The sequence below is a fragment of the Petaurus breviceps genome, unplaced genomic scaffold (assembly GCF_028583685.1).
Source record: "Petaurus breviceps papuanus isolate PSGF00001 unplaced genomic scaffold, PetGlider_PUasm1.0 154, whole genome shotgun sequence".
NCBI classification, from domain to species: Eukaryota; Metazoa; Chordata; class Mammalia; order Diprotodontia; family Petauridae; genus Petaurus; species Petaurus breviceps.
This window is the reverse complement of record NW_027185715.1, coordinates 10,264,963-10,278,606: the sequence shown is the minus strand read 5'-3', so window position 1 is coordinate 10,278,606 and position 13,644 is coordinate 10,264,963. Positions and strand designations below refer to the sequence as shown.

The 13,644-nt window shown below is 39.4% G+C and overlaps 1 protein-coding gene across 5 annotated transcripts in view; it reads left to right on the top strand.

Annotated features, from left to right (window-relative positions):
• CUNH12orf56 (chromosome unknown C12orf56 homolog) overlaps positions 1 to 13,644 on the top strand; it is a 117,669-nt gene that overhangs the window by 30,097 nt on the left and 73,928 nt on the right. For all 5 annotated transcript variants that reach the window (XM_069080781.1, XM_069080778.1, XM_069080760.1 and 2 more), the window contains exons 2-3: positions 577 to 736; positions 5,543 to 5,627. In XM_069080781.1, the coding sequence (XP_068936882.1) occupies positions 577 to 736; positions 5,543 to 5,627 (245 nt within the window). The remainder of the gene's footprint in view (positions 1 to 576; positions 737 to 5,542; positions 5,628 to 13,644) is intronic.

Below are 13,644 nucleotides of genomic sequence, written 5' to 3'. Positions count from 1 at the left end.
CTCAGGCTCTCCTGACTCCAGGGCCAGTGCTCTATTTACTACCACTTAGCTACTAAAGGTATCTCTTTTGCTCATAAAAGTGGCATCCTAAACCTAGTTTTCAATCTCTATCAAAAAGTGCTTCTAGAAGCTGTTCTGTATGTGCATTTTTTAAAAGAGAAGTGGCAACATTTCAATAAAGATGACATTACTAGGGGCTAAGTAGCTTTGCTGTGTCAGAAGTACAATGGGTACTATTGCTGGCAGCATTTACAATTCGCGCTTAAGAGTGAACAGAAGAGGAAGAAAGAAACTGAGGTGAACCAGAAAGTACCTTGGGAAGAGGCAGAGAGAAACAGAAAAACAGAGACTGAGAAAGAGGCAGTTGCACACACAGAGACACAGAGATAGAGACTTTGAAAGAGGCAGAGACTCACAAAAACAGAGATAAAGAGACGAAGAAAGAAAAACAGAGACAGAGAGAGCTAAGTGACAAACATGTGGGCAGCATTTTTACCTAAGCATTTAGAGTGATGTTATTTTTAGAACAAGTTAAAAAGCTCTTCCTCAGTCATATAATTTCATTTTGTTTTTCAGATTGATGACTATCCAGAATTTTTGAATGGACCAGACAGAGAAATTAACCAACACATTCGCATAGTCTATTCTTTATCCACTTTGAAAAATTCCTGTGGGAATGTAAAAGGGGCTAGGAAATTACCGTTTCCATTTCCTCACTTAAAAGTAAACAAAAAAGGTATGACATGCAATATTACCTAGATATAATGCCAAAATAGATGGTGTCTATTTATGAAGAAGCAAACACATGTTGAATTTCCTGTGGTATTACTTCCTAAAATTCCTGAAGGGCTTAAGGCTGATTGACAGCAAGGGAAAGGGGAAGGGTCCTAGGTTGTGTAATTTCTTAGGAAACCCAGGACTCAGGTCTGTACAATCTTACAAAAGTCTGTCTCTGATTTTGAGATGGTCTCTCTCCCTTTTCCTCATTTTGAGGAGTCTTCACAGAGGGTGCAGAGAGTGTACCCCACTCAGTCCCCCCTTCTTTTCATACTAGCAGAAGACTCCTCACACAACTGTTGATGTAACTCATCTGCCATACTATCACTTTCTTCTAGACTATCATACCCCACACACTTTCCTCCATAATTCTTATTTTACCCTGGGATCCATTCCCCTCTTCTAGTTTTGCTGCAACCTGTTCCTGGAGAACCCTTAATTTAACAGATTCAGAATAAGCAAGAGAATCTAGAGAAATAAGGAATATTAAGCAATTTAGTATGCAGGGGCCAAATAGGCACATACATGTAATAGGACAAGGGAATTCCCCTATTTTTCCTCACTAGTGGTAAGAAGTTGCCCACTATTCACTACCCATTAGACCAATGCCTAAAGCATATTGGGAGAGTTGCTCTGAATATTAATTGAATAGCAGAAATGTGTGGGAACTTTGCCCAGTGTTTGTGAACTTTCAAAACAGGGTACAGTCCCACAGTGGAATACTGTCATGGCAACTGTTTGTGGCCACTCTTGTAATTAGGCATTTTATTAAGTCCCTTCGTGCTTACCAGATCCCATGTCACACTAATGAGGATATCTAACGGTTGTTTATTGCCCTAAATGCATATTTACCCTTGCATGCAAGCATAATTATTCTTGGGTTTCTCTAGCGAAAATTGTGTGTGTGTGTGTCTGTGTGAAAACTCATTAAGGAAAGCAATCTCATGTTACACTGATTAGTGCTTTATAAAGTCCTAAATTCATGGAAATAATAATAATGTGGATAGAAGCAGTGAAATGACCAAGACCATCTCTCCTCCAGCTCTGCTTTATTTGGGTCCAATCATTAAATGGAATTATGTAATTTAGAACTAGCTTTATTTTAAAATACTGTTCTAAAAGTGCCTGTCATATTTGCTGTGGACAGAAAAATAAGTCTCTAAGAACTGAAAGTTCAACTGTTACCAGTAGCCATATTGATTATTAGAAAATCACCAGCCTGCCTTTCCATTCCTCTGACTGGATGGCTTCTCTCAGAACCCTAGAGTCAGGAGAACCTAAGTTCAAATCTGGCCTTAGACAGTGTGATGCTGGCTAAGTCACTTAACCCTGATTGCCTAAAAAAAAAAAAGAAAGAATGAATGCAAGTTTCTTGAGGGTAGAGACTTTTCTGATTGTATTTGTATTTCCAGTACTTAGTACAGCAGTTAGCAAGTAGTACCATTTTATTAAATGCTTGTCAACTTTTGGTGATATAAGAACAAAATGTATCATCGAAAATTGGCTTAGTAACACATCCCTTCTAGGTGTGTTAATGGTAGTGGTGATTTCATTATAGTGCTCAAAGACAGTGAAAAGCAGGGTAGAAAATGACCAGAATAGGGGCTGCTAGGTGTCAGTGAATAGAGCATGGCCCTGGAGTCAGGAGGACCTGAGTTCTAATCCAGCTTCATACATGTAGCACTTAGTAACCATGTGACCTTGGGCAAGTCACTTAACCCCAATTGCCCTGCCTTCCCCCCTCCAAAAAGAAAAAAAAAAGAAAATGACCAGAGTGAAGATTTGATTACATTGTCCCAGGAAGAGCAGAATCAAATGACTTAGCTTCAACAAAGGAAAACAACTGGGAAAGACAGTGACCAGTCATGATTCCAGAAGACTGATGATAAAGCATGCTTTCTATACATGGGCAGAAGGGTGATGGGTTAGAGGCACAGAGTGAGATGTACACGGCCAATGTGTGTGTTTTGTTTGGCTATTCTTATTTGTTACAAGGGGATAGCTGTAATTTGGAGGGCTTGGGGGAGAATTGTAGAGTGCATGTGGGTGGGTAATGATAGCAATCCCATAAAAGGAAAAGACAAAAGAACGTCAGAGAAATATTAACATAGCCTCCTTCCAATTCTTTCCTGGTTCTCCTTAATTTGAGTGCCTTCTATCTGAGACTACTCCCAGTTTGTCCTGTCTATATCCTGTTTGCCCATAGGCGTTTGCATGTTGTGTTCTCCATTAGGCTGTAAGCTCCTTGAGGACAAGGACAAAGTTTTGCCCCTTTCTTTGTATCCCTAGTTTGTATCTCTGTGCTTGGTACATGTTCTTGTTTGGTTATTTTCCAGTTGTGTCAGACTCTTCATGACCCCATTTGGGGTTTTCTTGGCAAAGATACTGGAATGGTATGCCATTATTTTCTTCAACTCATTTTACAGATGAGGAAACTGAGGCCAATAGGGTTAAATGACTTGCCTTAGGTCACACAGCTAGTAAGTGTCTGGGGCTGGATTTGAACTCAGAGAGATGTGCCTTCCTGACTCAAAGTGGATAGAGCACCATGCCATCTGTCTGCCTATGCCCGGCACATAGTAGGTGCTTAATAAATCATAGCTGATTGGCTGAGATGAGAGCAGAAAAGATTTTGGAAGAGGATGAAGACAAAAAGAAGTACAGTATTGATTCTGTCATGTAAATTTAATATGTATTTCTCAAAAGCTGTACATAACAGAGATTCACAATCTCATATATAATTTTTTTTTTTCTGAGACCTGGGAAAGGCCAAGGTCATCCACTGCATCCTAGGCCATCACCATCTGTCCTGACTTTTCTCCTGCCACTGGACTCTGGAAGAGAGACTATAATGCGAATGTAAATTTTAAAGATCTTCCCTGCCCCTAGGCTAAGGTGCACCTGGAGCCTGGGGTGGGAGGCTTGTTTTTCAGTAGATACTTTTTGATTGGCCAGTGGGTCAATAAGGTTGTTACATTCTCTGAGCCAGGAGAAGGCTATATAAGCCCTGATGTGTAGCTTTTTGGGGGCTCACTTTGAGAAGTGTTCTGTGATTTGATCCGGATTCTGAGAAGCCGTTGTCTAGAGCCCCCCGGCTTTGAAAAACCCAGATGTTGAAACCCAGATGTTGATTGGGTATGGATGTAATGGTTGGACAGTTTGGAAAGCTGTCTACTTGATCTGTTTCTGTCTTGATAATTCTGTCTGTATACTTTGAAGTTCGGGGTGCTGACCTCTTTCCCCTGAACAAGGTAAACGATACATATTTGACTGATTAAAGTAAGCTTGTTAACCCATTTTGAGTTGCTTTCCTTTATCAAAGCAGATCCAAGGATCTGTGTGAGCCGGGGTGCTTGCTGCTACAGAGACTAAGGCTGATAACTGTGAAATGGCTTCACTTAAATCCAATTTATTTGCAAGCCATGCCGTCACCTGTGATGACAGTGGTCCTCTTCAAAAGCTAAGCACCAACATCAGCATCTGCTTGTTCACGTTTGTAGATATTTAAGTTTACAGTAAAAAAAACAAAACAAAATATTCTTTGCTCTTCTTCAAGAGTCTTACCATTCCAATCTATCTTCCACTTAGTGGTTAGAGTGATTTTTCTTAAAGTAGATGTCTACTGTGTCCTTACTCCCCTTATCAGTCCAGTCCTGTGGCTCCCTCCTACATCTAGATTTGAATAGAAACCACTCCATTTAAAGCCCTTCACAATCCAGACACATCCTACCTTTGCAGCCTTATTACTCATTACTCTCCACACACATGACAGTTTAACCAAATGGTCGTTTCTGTTCTTCACACATAGCACTACATCTTCTTTCTCCTTGCCTTTGTGATGACTGTTTCCCATCCTGGAATGAAGTTCCTCCTCGCCTGTGCCTCATAGAAAACCCAGTTTTCTTCAAAACTCATCTAAAGCAACTCTTTTTAGATATATTTTATTTCCCCCCAATTACATGTTAAAACAAGTTTTTTATTTTATTTTATTAAATTTTATTTTTATTAAATTTAATCATTTTATTATTTTAATAATAACAAAATTAAAACAAATTTTTTTAAAAAATGTTTTGAGTTTCTGTATCTTGGCAGAAGGGCCTCTCCCCTCCCTGAGACAGTAAGCAATCATATATAGGTTATAAGTATAAAGCACCATCTTTTACATGAAGCCTTTCTTGATCCCTCCCAACTGCTAGTCCCTCACTCTCAAAATTACCTTGTTATCGCTTTTGCATATATCTGTATATGTACCTGTTGTCTCCCTTTGATAACTTCAAGCACAGGGATCTTTTCACTTTTATTCCCCCAAAGCCTAGCATATAGTAGGCACGAATAAATAGTTTATTGGTTGATATTTCTTTGCCAAATTATTTTTCAGCTTGTATATCAGTATAGATTTGACAGCTATTTTAATATAAAGTACTGTATATAGTAATATAAAATATCTATATACAAATTATACAAACATAAATATATTTTTGTGTAATATAAAATATAAATATATTTGTGTAATATAAAACATAAATATATTTGTGTAATATAAAACATAAATATATAAAACTTTACATATATGTATTAAAATATAATATAAAATTTAAAACCTATACAAAACATGATCTGTTAGTTGCTTGATATAGCTTTACTTGCAAATTTCTGTGAAATCTTTTGGTTACAATAGATACTATTATAATGGAAGACACGAATATATCTGTTAGAAGCTCATTGAAGTACTGTATTAACCATTAACTAATTCTTTTCTTCTTAGTCAAGGAAAAGAATGATGGCCCCTCCTTTCAGTCCTCAGCTGAACACAGTAATGAATATGGAAGTCTAAATGATTCCCTTCTCAGGTAAGGTTCTAACTCACAGAATATATTCAATCACATGACCAATTCAATATTTAAATTTCAATTGATCTGGGATACTTTTGATTTAGGTATTCTCTTTCTCCGCCTGTAAAAATCACAATTTCTCATAACCCTTTCTCTGTGTCATGATTGTCGATGGCTTGCTATAAGCCATCCATCAATGATCTAGCCAACATCCTGGAGATTTACTTTGTCTTTTAATAATCCATGGATAGCAATCAGTCTGTTCATCTACCATCCCTCATTCTTATTACCTGGCTCATGCATTTTTTCTGTCATGCTGTAAAGAAGGGAGGATGTGCAACCCCTCCTCCCGTCAGTTGATGTCTATAGAAAGCCCAGAATGTAATCACAAAGTGTTAATGAAAATGACTGTAAATCTGAATCTAAGCCTGGATTCTTTTATTAAGTGTGAATATCTCTCATCTGAAAGAGGGAATAGAGAGACTGGCTGAGCAAATAAATTAGAAATGCCTCAGGGGGCTTTAAATAGCTAAATCTTTGATGAAAGTCAACAGTTTGAATTCAAACAGGAGATCCAAGAGGTGGAAGCTGCCTATGGACATCGAGGGGAAGAGACTTTCTCTCAAATTATGTAATTTGAGAGAAAGCCTCTTTCCAACTTTCTTCTTACCACATTGGCCATGTATTTTTGAGGAGGAGCTGTAGAATAGGAGACACTTTATCCAGCGACACAGATCCTTAGACACAAGTACAGAGACACTGAAGCTGATTTGAGGAGCTTAGTTCTTAGATCTAGTGGGGTTATGGAGAAGAGCAGATCTGGGGGAAAACAGTTAAGTTCAAGAGAAGGAACTTTTAGGCTCTGTAATAATGGGAATTGTGAATTGTCTTTACCACACCTGTATCCTGATTGTGTGCTTTCCTACCATTATATTTCTAATTTTGAGCCCTACTCATTTTTCATGGGGCTGTACAACTCTGGGATTTCTCTGATATTTTCACCATTCTCCGCTCATTATTGGGAAAACCTTATCATACAAGATCCCATTAGCCTTGGGACTTATCTGACTTTTCACTATGCCCCCCCCAGGTACCTTCCTTTGGGATTTATCTTCCCCCATTAGATTATAAACCCCTCTGAGGGCAGAGAGTGCCTTTCTTTTCTTTTCTTTTCTTCTACTTGTATCTCTAGCATTTAGCAGAGTGCCTGGTATATAGTAGCAGCTATTGATCGATCCCATTCTTTCCATTAACACACGATTTGTGGGAAAGCAGATCATAGGTTTATAGAACAAATGTTTCTTTTTTTTTTAAAACCAGCTGTTCTTATTCCTATCCTGGTAAGGTAGGGGAGAGACAATCCTGTGTCTAGTGGTGTGGGAAGGAAGATAGGACTTTTGATTTGTGGAGAAGATGTTTCTGTACCTCTATAAGGAATACAGAATTAGTTCCAGACATTCTTGGGGGAAACAGATAAAAGACTTCAAGAAAGGCAGCCAGAGGATCAAGAGAAATAGGCATGGGCTTTTGAATGATTATTGTGACCTTCAGAACAACAGATCTATAAGAGAAGCTGGCTCCCCAGTATTTCCCCAATTTCCAGTTTGCTTCCTTAGAGATTGCTAAGAGAGGAAACCATTTGAGCGGGTGAGATAATCTCCTGACTTGAACTGAGATTTTATCTCACTCCCAGAAGAAGTTATGGTTTCCATTAATCCTAGCAGCTTCTTGACTTTTCCTTCAAAATCTGCCTTGACTATGCTCACATCCATGCCAGATAAGTAAAAAAAAAACTGGAGCAGCATTCTTCTAAAAAAAAAAAAATTGGAATTTTTCTTTTATTAACTGCTGGATTGAGAATTGTGCATTCACTTATGCATTGGAAGGAATGAGTTGATTTCCAAATTGGTGCCGTAAATTAACTTTATTCATTTACTCTATTAAGTAGTCTCTAGAATATCCCCAATTTCTTTTTGCTGTTTTCTTTAGGTTGATGAGTTTACTTGTCACATAGTGTTTTAGATAGTCTTTTGTGTAATTGATATTTGGTGGGGAGGATCTAAACTGAGGAGTATAAATTAAGGTTTACCCTCCTTCTTAAGAACAATCAGTGAAGCAACTTTCTTTCTAAGCCTAGACCTGGACTGGTAGATGGATATTTGACAAGAGGCAGATATGTGTGTGTGTATATATGTTTGTATGTGTACATACATGTGTACACGTATGTTTCTAGTCTACTCTAATACCCCTCTTGGGCACTGGAAGAGAGATTGCTTAGTCTCAGCAATAATAAAACTTTTCTCCACTCCCTCCCCCTATACTCCAAGCTAAAATGCCAGCAGCATACCTTTTCTTATACTGCAAAGATGGGTTAGACCTCAGCTCTAGTCATTTCTATCCATAGCATCAGCTAACCATGTCTATGAATTTAAACAGCCAACCCCACATAATAATCTTATATCACCATACTATTTTAAGTGCCTTTGCCAAGAGCTAATTGTGTTTATTGGCTGATTGTTAATAGGAAGCACAAACCTCTGGTTCTAGCAGCCATCCTCTGGGGATTCAACCTATAAATACAAGTTGGTGGAAGTTCAGGGTTAGGGCTATTTTAGATTTCCTGCATATTGTCTCTCATCTATTAATCAATAAGCGTTTATTAAACACTTAACTATGTACCAAGCAGTGGGAATACAAAGAAAAAGTGAAAACAGTCCTTGGCCTCAAGGACCTCACATTATAATGGGGAAAACAACATGTACATAGTTACATACGAGATTACATAGAGATTAGATGGAAGGTAGCCTTCCTTATGGAAGGCCTCCTGCAGGAAGGGCTGCTTGTGATACAGTATGAACAGCATTTTAAAGGGAGTTAGCACTTCTAAGAGACAGGTGAGGAGGAAGAATATTCTCTTCAAAGGTAAGGGGATGGGGAGTGGGAGGAACAGCAAATAGTCTGTAGGGTGTATGGAAGGGAATAGTTAAAAAGAAGACTGGAGATACAGGAAGGAGTCAGGTTGTGAAGAGCTTTCAATGTCCTCCTCCCCCCAACAAAGGGACTTTATATTTGAATCTAAAGTATTTGGAAACCACTGGAGTTTGTTGAGTGGGAGCTGAGGATGACATGTTCAGACTTGGGTTTTAGGGGGAAAAATCACTTGGGCAGTTAGCTGTGTAGAGAATGGGCTGGAATGGGGAGAGACTTGGTTCTGGGAGGCTAATTTGAAGACTGTTGCAAAGCACCAGGCAAGAGCTGATGAGAGACACGTATTGTGTACAAATCATCCTAGGTAATATGCTACTTATGCTACCACTCATTTCTTCATTAGTTTTGGAATCATCTGCAATTCTAATACTTTAGAGATTCTGGCCATCGCTGTCAGGAAGGATGCCTTCGGCTGAGATTGGTTAGAAGGATTCCCTTTGGGGAGAGATGTCCTCCAAATTCTCCAGTTTGTGGATGACAATGTGTATATTGCATCCGACCCCAGACTACAGGGTGTAAAGTTTCTTGTTTAATTACAATAAAAGCAAGTTCATAATAATGATGAAATGATCTTGGAACCTTGGGCTTGTGTAGGGATTGTTGCAAGTGGTAAACACCTTGCTGTTATTATATCCCTAAGGGATGGAGAGCAAACCAGTGACCTGTAATAATGGAACTGAGAATTTATACCTCTCAGACCTCAGTGTTGCTTTTCCTCAGTAGACAGATTTCTCCATTTCTATGTATTATATTGATTAGGGAGCTTAGGAAGGTACTTCACCATCACACTTTTGTAGGACCAATATTGTTTGAACAACTTAGCCGCTCCCAATAGTTTAAGTGTATAAACTCTAAATGAAGACTGCAGCCAGTTGAACACTTTTCAAAAATGAGTTGACTTTTAATGGTACCAAGTGGAGGAAAAATGCTATTGATGTTTAAGTCTGAAGAGTCATTCTTAGCAGTGTTTCTATCTATTTGCAACTTCTATCGATTTTCAGCAAGTGAAAATAAATGACAATTTATTGCTACAGAGCAGGGTAAATAGATGGATGAGGTTTGGCGAAAATGACCTGGCTGATAAGTAGATATAAAGCCAAACCACTCATCATTTCTATGAATGTGAAATGTGTTGCATTTAACCAGCACATCCCAGGGGAAAGAGACATGAGAAAAAAAAACAAACGAAAAAAAATCTAATGACTACAACGTATGTGTCTGCTATACTGTTTCAGAACTTCCTGGCCTTCCTGCTAAGAAAATCATTAAATCTTCATCCAGAAAATGTTCTTAGAATCCCTGTGTTTTATCTGAGGGCAGAATGACTTTTGTATCTCTCAGCCTTCACTAATAATACTATTTTATTCTTTAAAAGACATTAAAGTATTAAAAAGTATTGTTACATTAAAAAAGTTGTCTTTAAAAGACTAACTTTTTTTTTAAAGAATTTTTTTAATTTAAATTTTAATGTATTCTTTAAAAGGCATTGTAGAGTAATGGATAGAGTGCTGGTCTTGGACCCAGTAATATCTGGCTTCAGTCCCATTTTTGACAGGAAACCCTGGGCATGTCCTTTGCCCTCTTTGTCTTCTTGACCACTTTTTTTTGTTTTTTGCTTTTTGAAGGGCAATTGGGATTAAGTGACTTGCCCAAGGTCACACAGCTAGTTTTTGTGTTAAGTGTCTGAGGCCGGATTTGAACTCAGGTACTCCTGACTCCAGGGCCGGTGCTCTATTCACTGCACCACCTAGCCACCCCCAATTGACCACTTTCTAAGATAGAAGTTCTGAACGTGGCCTGTGGATGGATTTCAGGAAGTCTGTGAACTTGGATAGGAAAAAATTGCATCTTTATTATTGACTACCCTCTAACTAAATTTAGAGGTTTGTTCAATTGCTTAAAAGCATTACTGTGAGAAGTGTGAACTGGCTTCACCAGCCTGTCAAAGGGGACCACAATGCACAAAAGATCAAGAACGCTTCTTCTAAGACACTATAGGTTTGTGAGAAAATGATGATCTGCATTTCCTCTCTTAATGATATCAAAGGTCCAGTCCTATCTCTATTAGTTTTATTTTTTTTACTTTGACGATTTATTTTTTCAGTGAACAAAAAAAAAATCTTTCTTTCCCACTCTTTTCCTCATTGAGAAAAAGAAGGGGAAACATCTTGTAACAAACCCCTATTCTTATCAAAAAAATTCATTCCAGTCAGTCTTTTTTTCTATAAGGAGACTGCTAAGGTTTGTTTAGCAAAGCTAGGTAGCACAGTGGGTAAAGTACTGGCCCTAGAGACTTGAGTTTAATCTGTCCTCAGACACTTACTAGCTGTGTGACCCTGGGTAAATCACTTAATTCTTTTTGCCTCAGTTTTCTCATCATAAAATGAGCTAGGGAAGAAAACAGCAAACCACTCCAGTATCTTTGCCAAGAAAACCCCAGATGGGGTCACCTGAAGAGTGGGACATGATTAAACAGAAGGAAAGAGAAGCCAGGGGGTTCCATATTAAGCAGTGATATATGAAGGAAGGCTTACAGGGGTAGGAAAAAAGGACAGTATGGTGGTGGATGGAAGAATGAGTAATTCCCAGGTAAAGGTGGAAAGGACAGGAGCCACAACTCCAGGGAAGCCAAGAGGATTTAAGCTGAGGATGCTGCTCCATGGTCCCTGAGCTAATGGAACTCCCAGGACTTCCTTTCACAGGTGTCACTTCCTACAGTTTCCATGTCTTAGATGCTTTCTAATCAGCAATTATTTTAAGTGCTTGCCTCAGCCCACTGGAACCATCTGGGTTCTGCAAGCATGGCAGTAACCAACACAATCTTTACAGTTGACACCTCCTCTTCTCCCTGCTTCCTCTGCTCCAGGTGAGGATTCCCTTAGCTCCACCTCCACCTCATGGGTGCCCCCAATCATCAGCATGTACCAATGGTGGGGGTGGGGTAGCTGGGGTGAAAGAAATGACTTCTGTAATCAAGTGCTGCTTGTCTTCCAGTCCCCAGCATGAGGTTCCAAAGACCAAAAACTGCCATAGACAATGTCTTAGCCTTCAGAAAAAAAAAATTGCAAGGCACATTTGAGACCCTAAAAGCAGCAATCTCCTGGGAACACTCAGAGACAGAAGCCCAGGCCCTAGATAGCACCTGGAACCCTCTAATCTTTTTTTTTTTTTTTTTTGCTGGAAAGGCAAAGAGCCTCTTATAGTTCATAACCCAGTGCCAGTTATTTATAGACCTCTACCTTTGCCCCATGGATCAGTGTAATGGAAATGTAAATTTTCAAGATCTTCCCTGTCCCTAGGCTAAAGTGCACCTGGAACCTGGGGTGGGAGGCTTGTTTTTCAGTAGATACTTCTTGATTGGCCAGTGAGTCAATAAGGTTATTACATTTTCTGAGCCAGGAGAAGGCTATATAAGCCCTGATGTGTAGGTTTGTTTTGGGGCTCACTTTGAGAAGTGTTCTGTGATTTGATCAGATGAAACTCTGGGAATCCATTGTTGAGAGACCCCCCTCAGCTTTGAAAAACCCAGATGTTGATTTGGTATGGATGTTATGGTTGGACAATTTGGAAATCTGTCTACTTGATCTGTTTCTCTGTCTTGATAATTCTGTCTGTATATTCTGAAGTTCGGGGTGCTGATCTTTTCCCCCTGAACTAGGTAAACAATACATATTTGACTGATTAAAGTAAGCTTGTTAACCCATTTTGAGTTGCTTTCCTTTAACAAAGCAGATCCAAGAACCTGTGGTGGCATCGACCCTGGGGATGCTGGGGTGCTTGCTGCTACAATCAGGTCCACGTAGCCTTTGTAGTATGCTTCCATTTGTCATGTTGCCTATTAGGGTTCCAACTATGTCATGGATAATAGCTACCTATCACTAGATACTATGAAGGAATTTACTCTGTGGCCCTGAGCAGATTACTTAACCTTTCTGTGCCCTGATTTCTTTATCTGTAAAATGAGGGAGTCAGACTTAATGCCCTCTAAGGGCCCTTCCAACTACAAGTCTATGATTCTATGATTTTCAAGGAACCCAAGGAGAATTTTACACCACCCCCACCTTCACCCTGGAGCTTAGACCATCCTATTGGCTGGTTCCAGTAGAAGAAAGGGACCATGACAGAGTAGGCAAGCTCCTTCTAGACCGAAAGTCATGACTGGGTATTGAGATCCCTTCTCCAGTAGACCAAGTTTTTGAAAGTTTAGTCATACCTATCTAGCACAAGGCAGACACAACTACCAACATATTTGGCAATGTGTCTTGCTTTCAGCCATGGCCAGCCTTGTAACAGACCACTCTCCCACCCTACCGATGAGGACCTGGTTACAGGCATGAGGAGGAGTCAGGGAAGCTTGGAAAGTGCCATGTCTTTTTCCATTGATTCCTTCGGTTACTCATGCATAGAGTTTTTCTAGTGGCCCATAGATTAGCCTGTCAGACTTCTGGGTCAGTTAAAGGGGAATCAAAGTCCTCAAACCAGTCCTTACTCCTGGAACAATCTCAGTTTCCCCTTTTATACTATGGTCCATCTCTTTTTGATTCTTGAAATTGAATTACTAGGACTTCAGGTTATTGTGGGATCACTCTATTGTGGGTTTGAGGGCCACCTATGAACTTTTTGAAGCTATGTCATGAAGAGTGAAGACAATTGTCAGGAATCCACTTTGGTCTGGACCAATGACCCAGAAAACTAGACTTAGTCTCTCTGGGTCTGAATAAGAAAATAATCTAAAGAGCTCAGCATAAAATAATCTATTTCATCTTTCTAGTAGTGCTGACAGTCAGTTGATTGACTGACTCTGCAGCAAGTGGGACTGAAGGAAGGCCAATTTCCATTCCCATTACTTCCTGAAACATTGGTTAATATATTTGTCCACTGCCTCCAGCCTTAAGTCCCAGCTAGGTTCCACATCAATATTCCTTCCCCATACTAGGACCAGCACAGGTAAGACCAAAAAGTGGCTCCAACAAAGGGGTCAATCCTGGCCTACTGAACTTGCCAGGATTGATTAGAGAAGTGTAACTGTGCAGAATTTTTCAGAAGA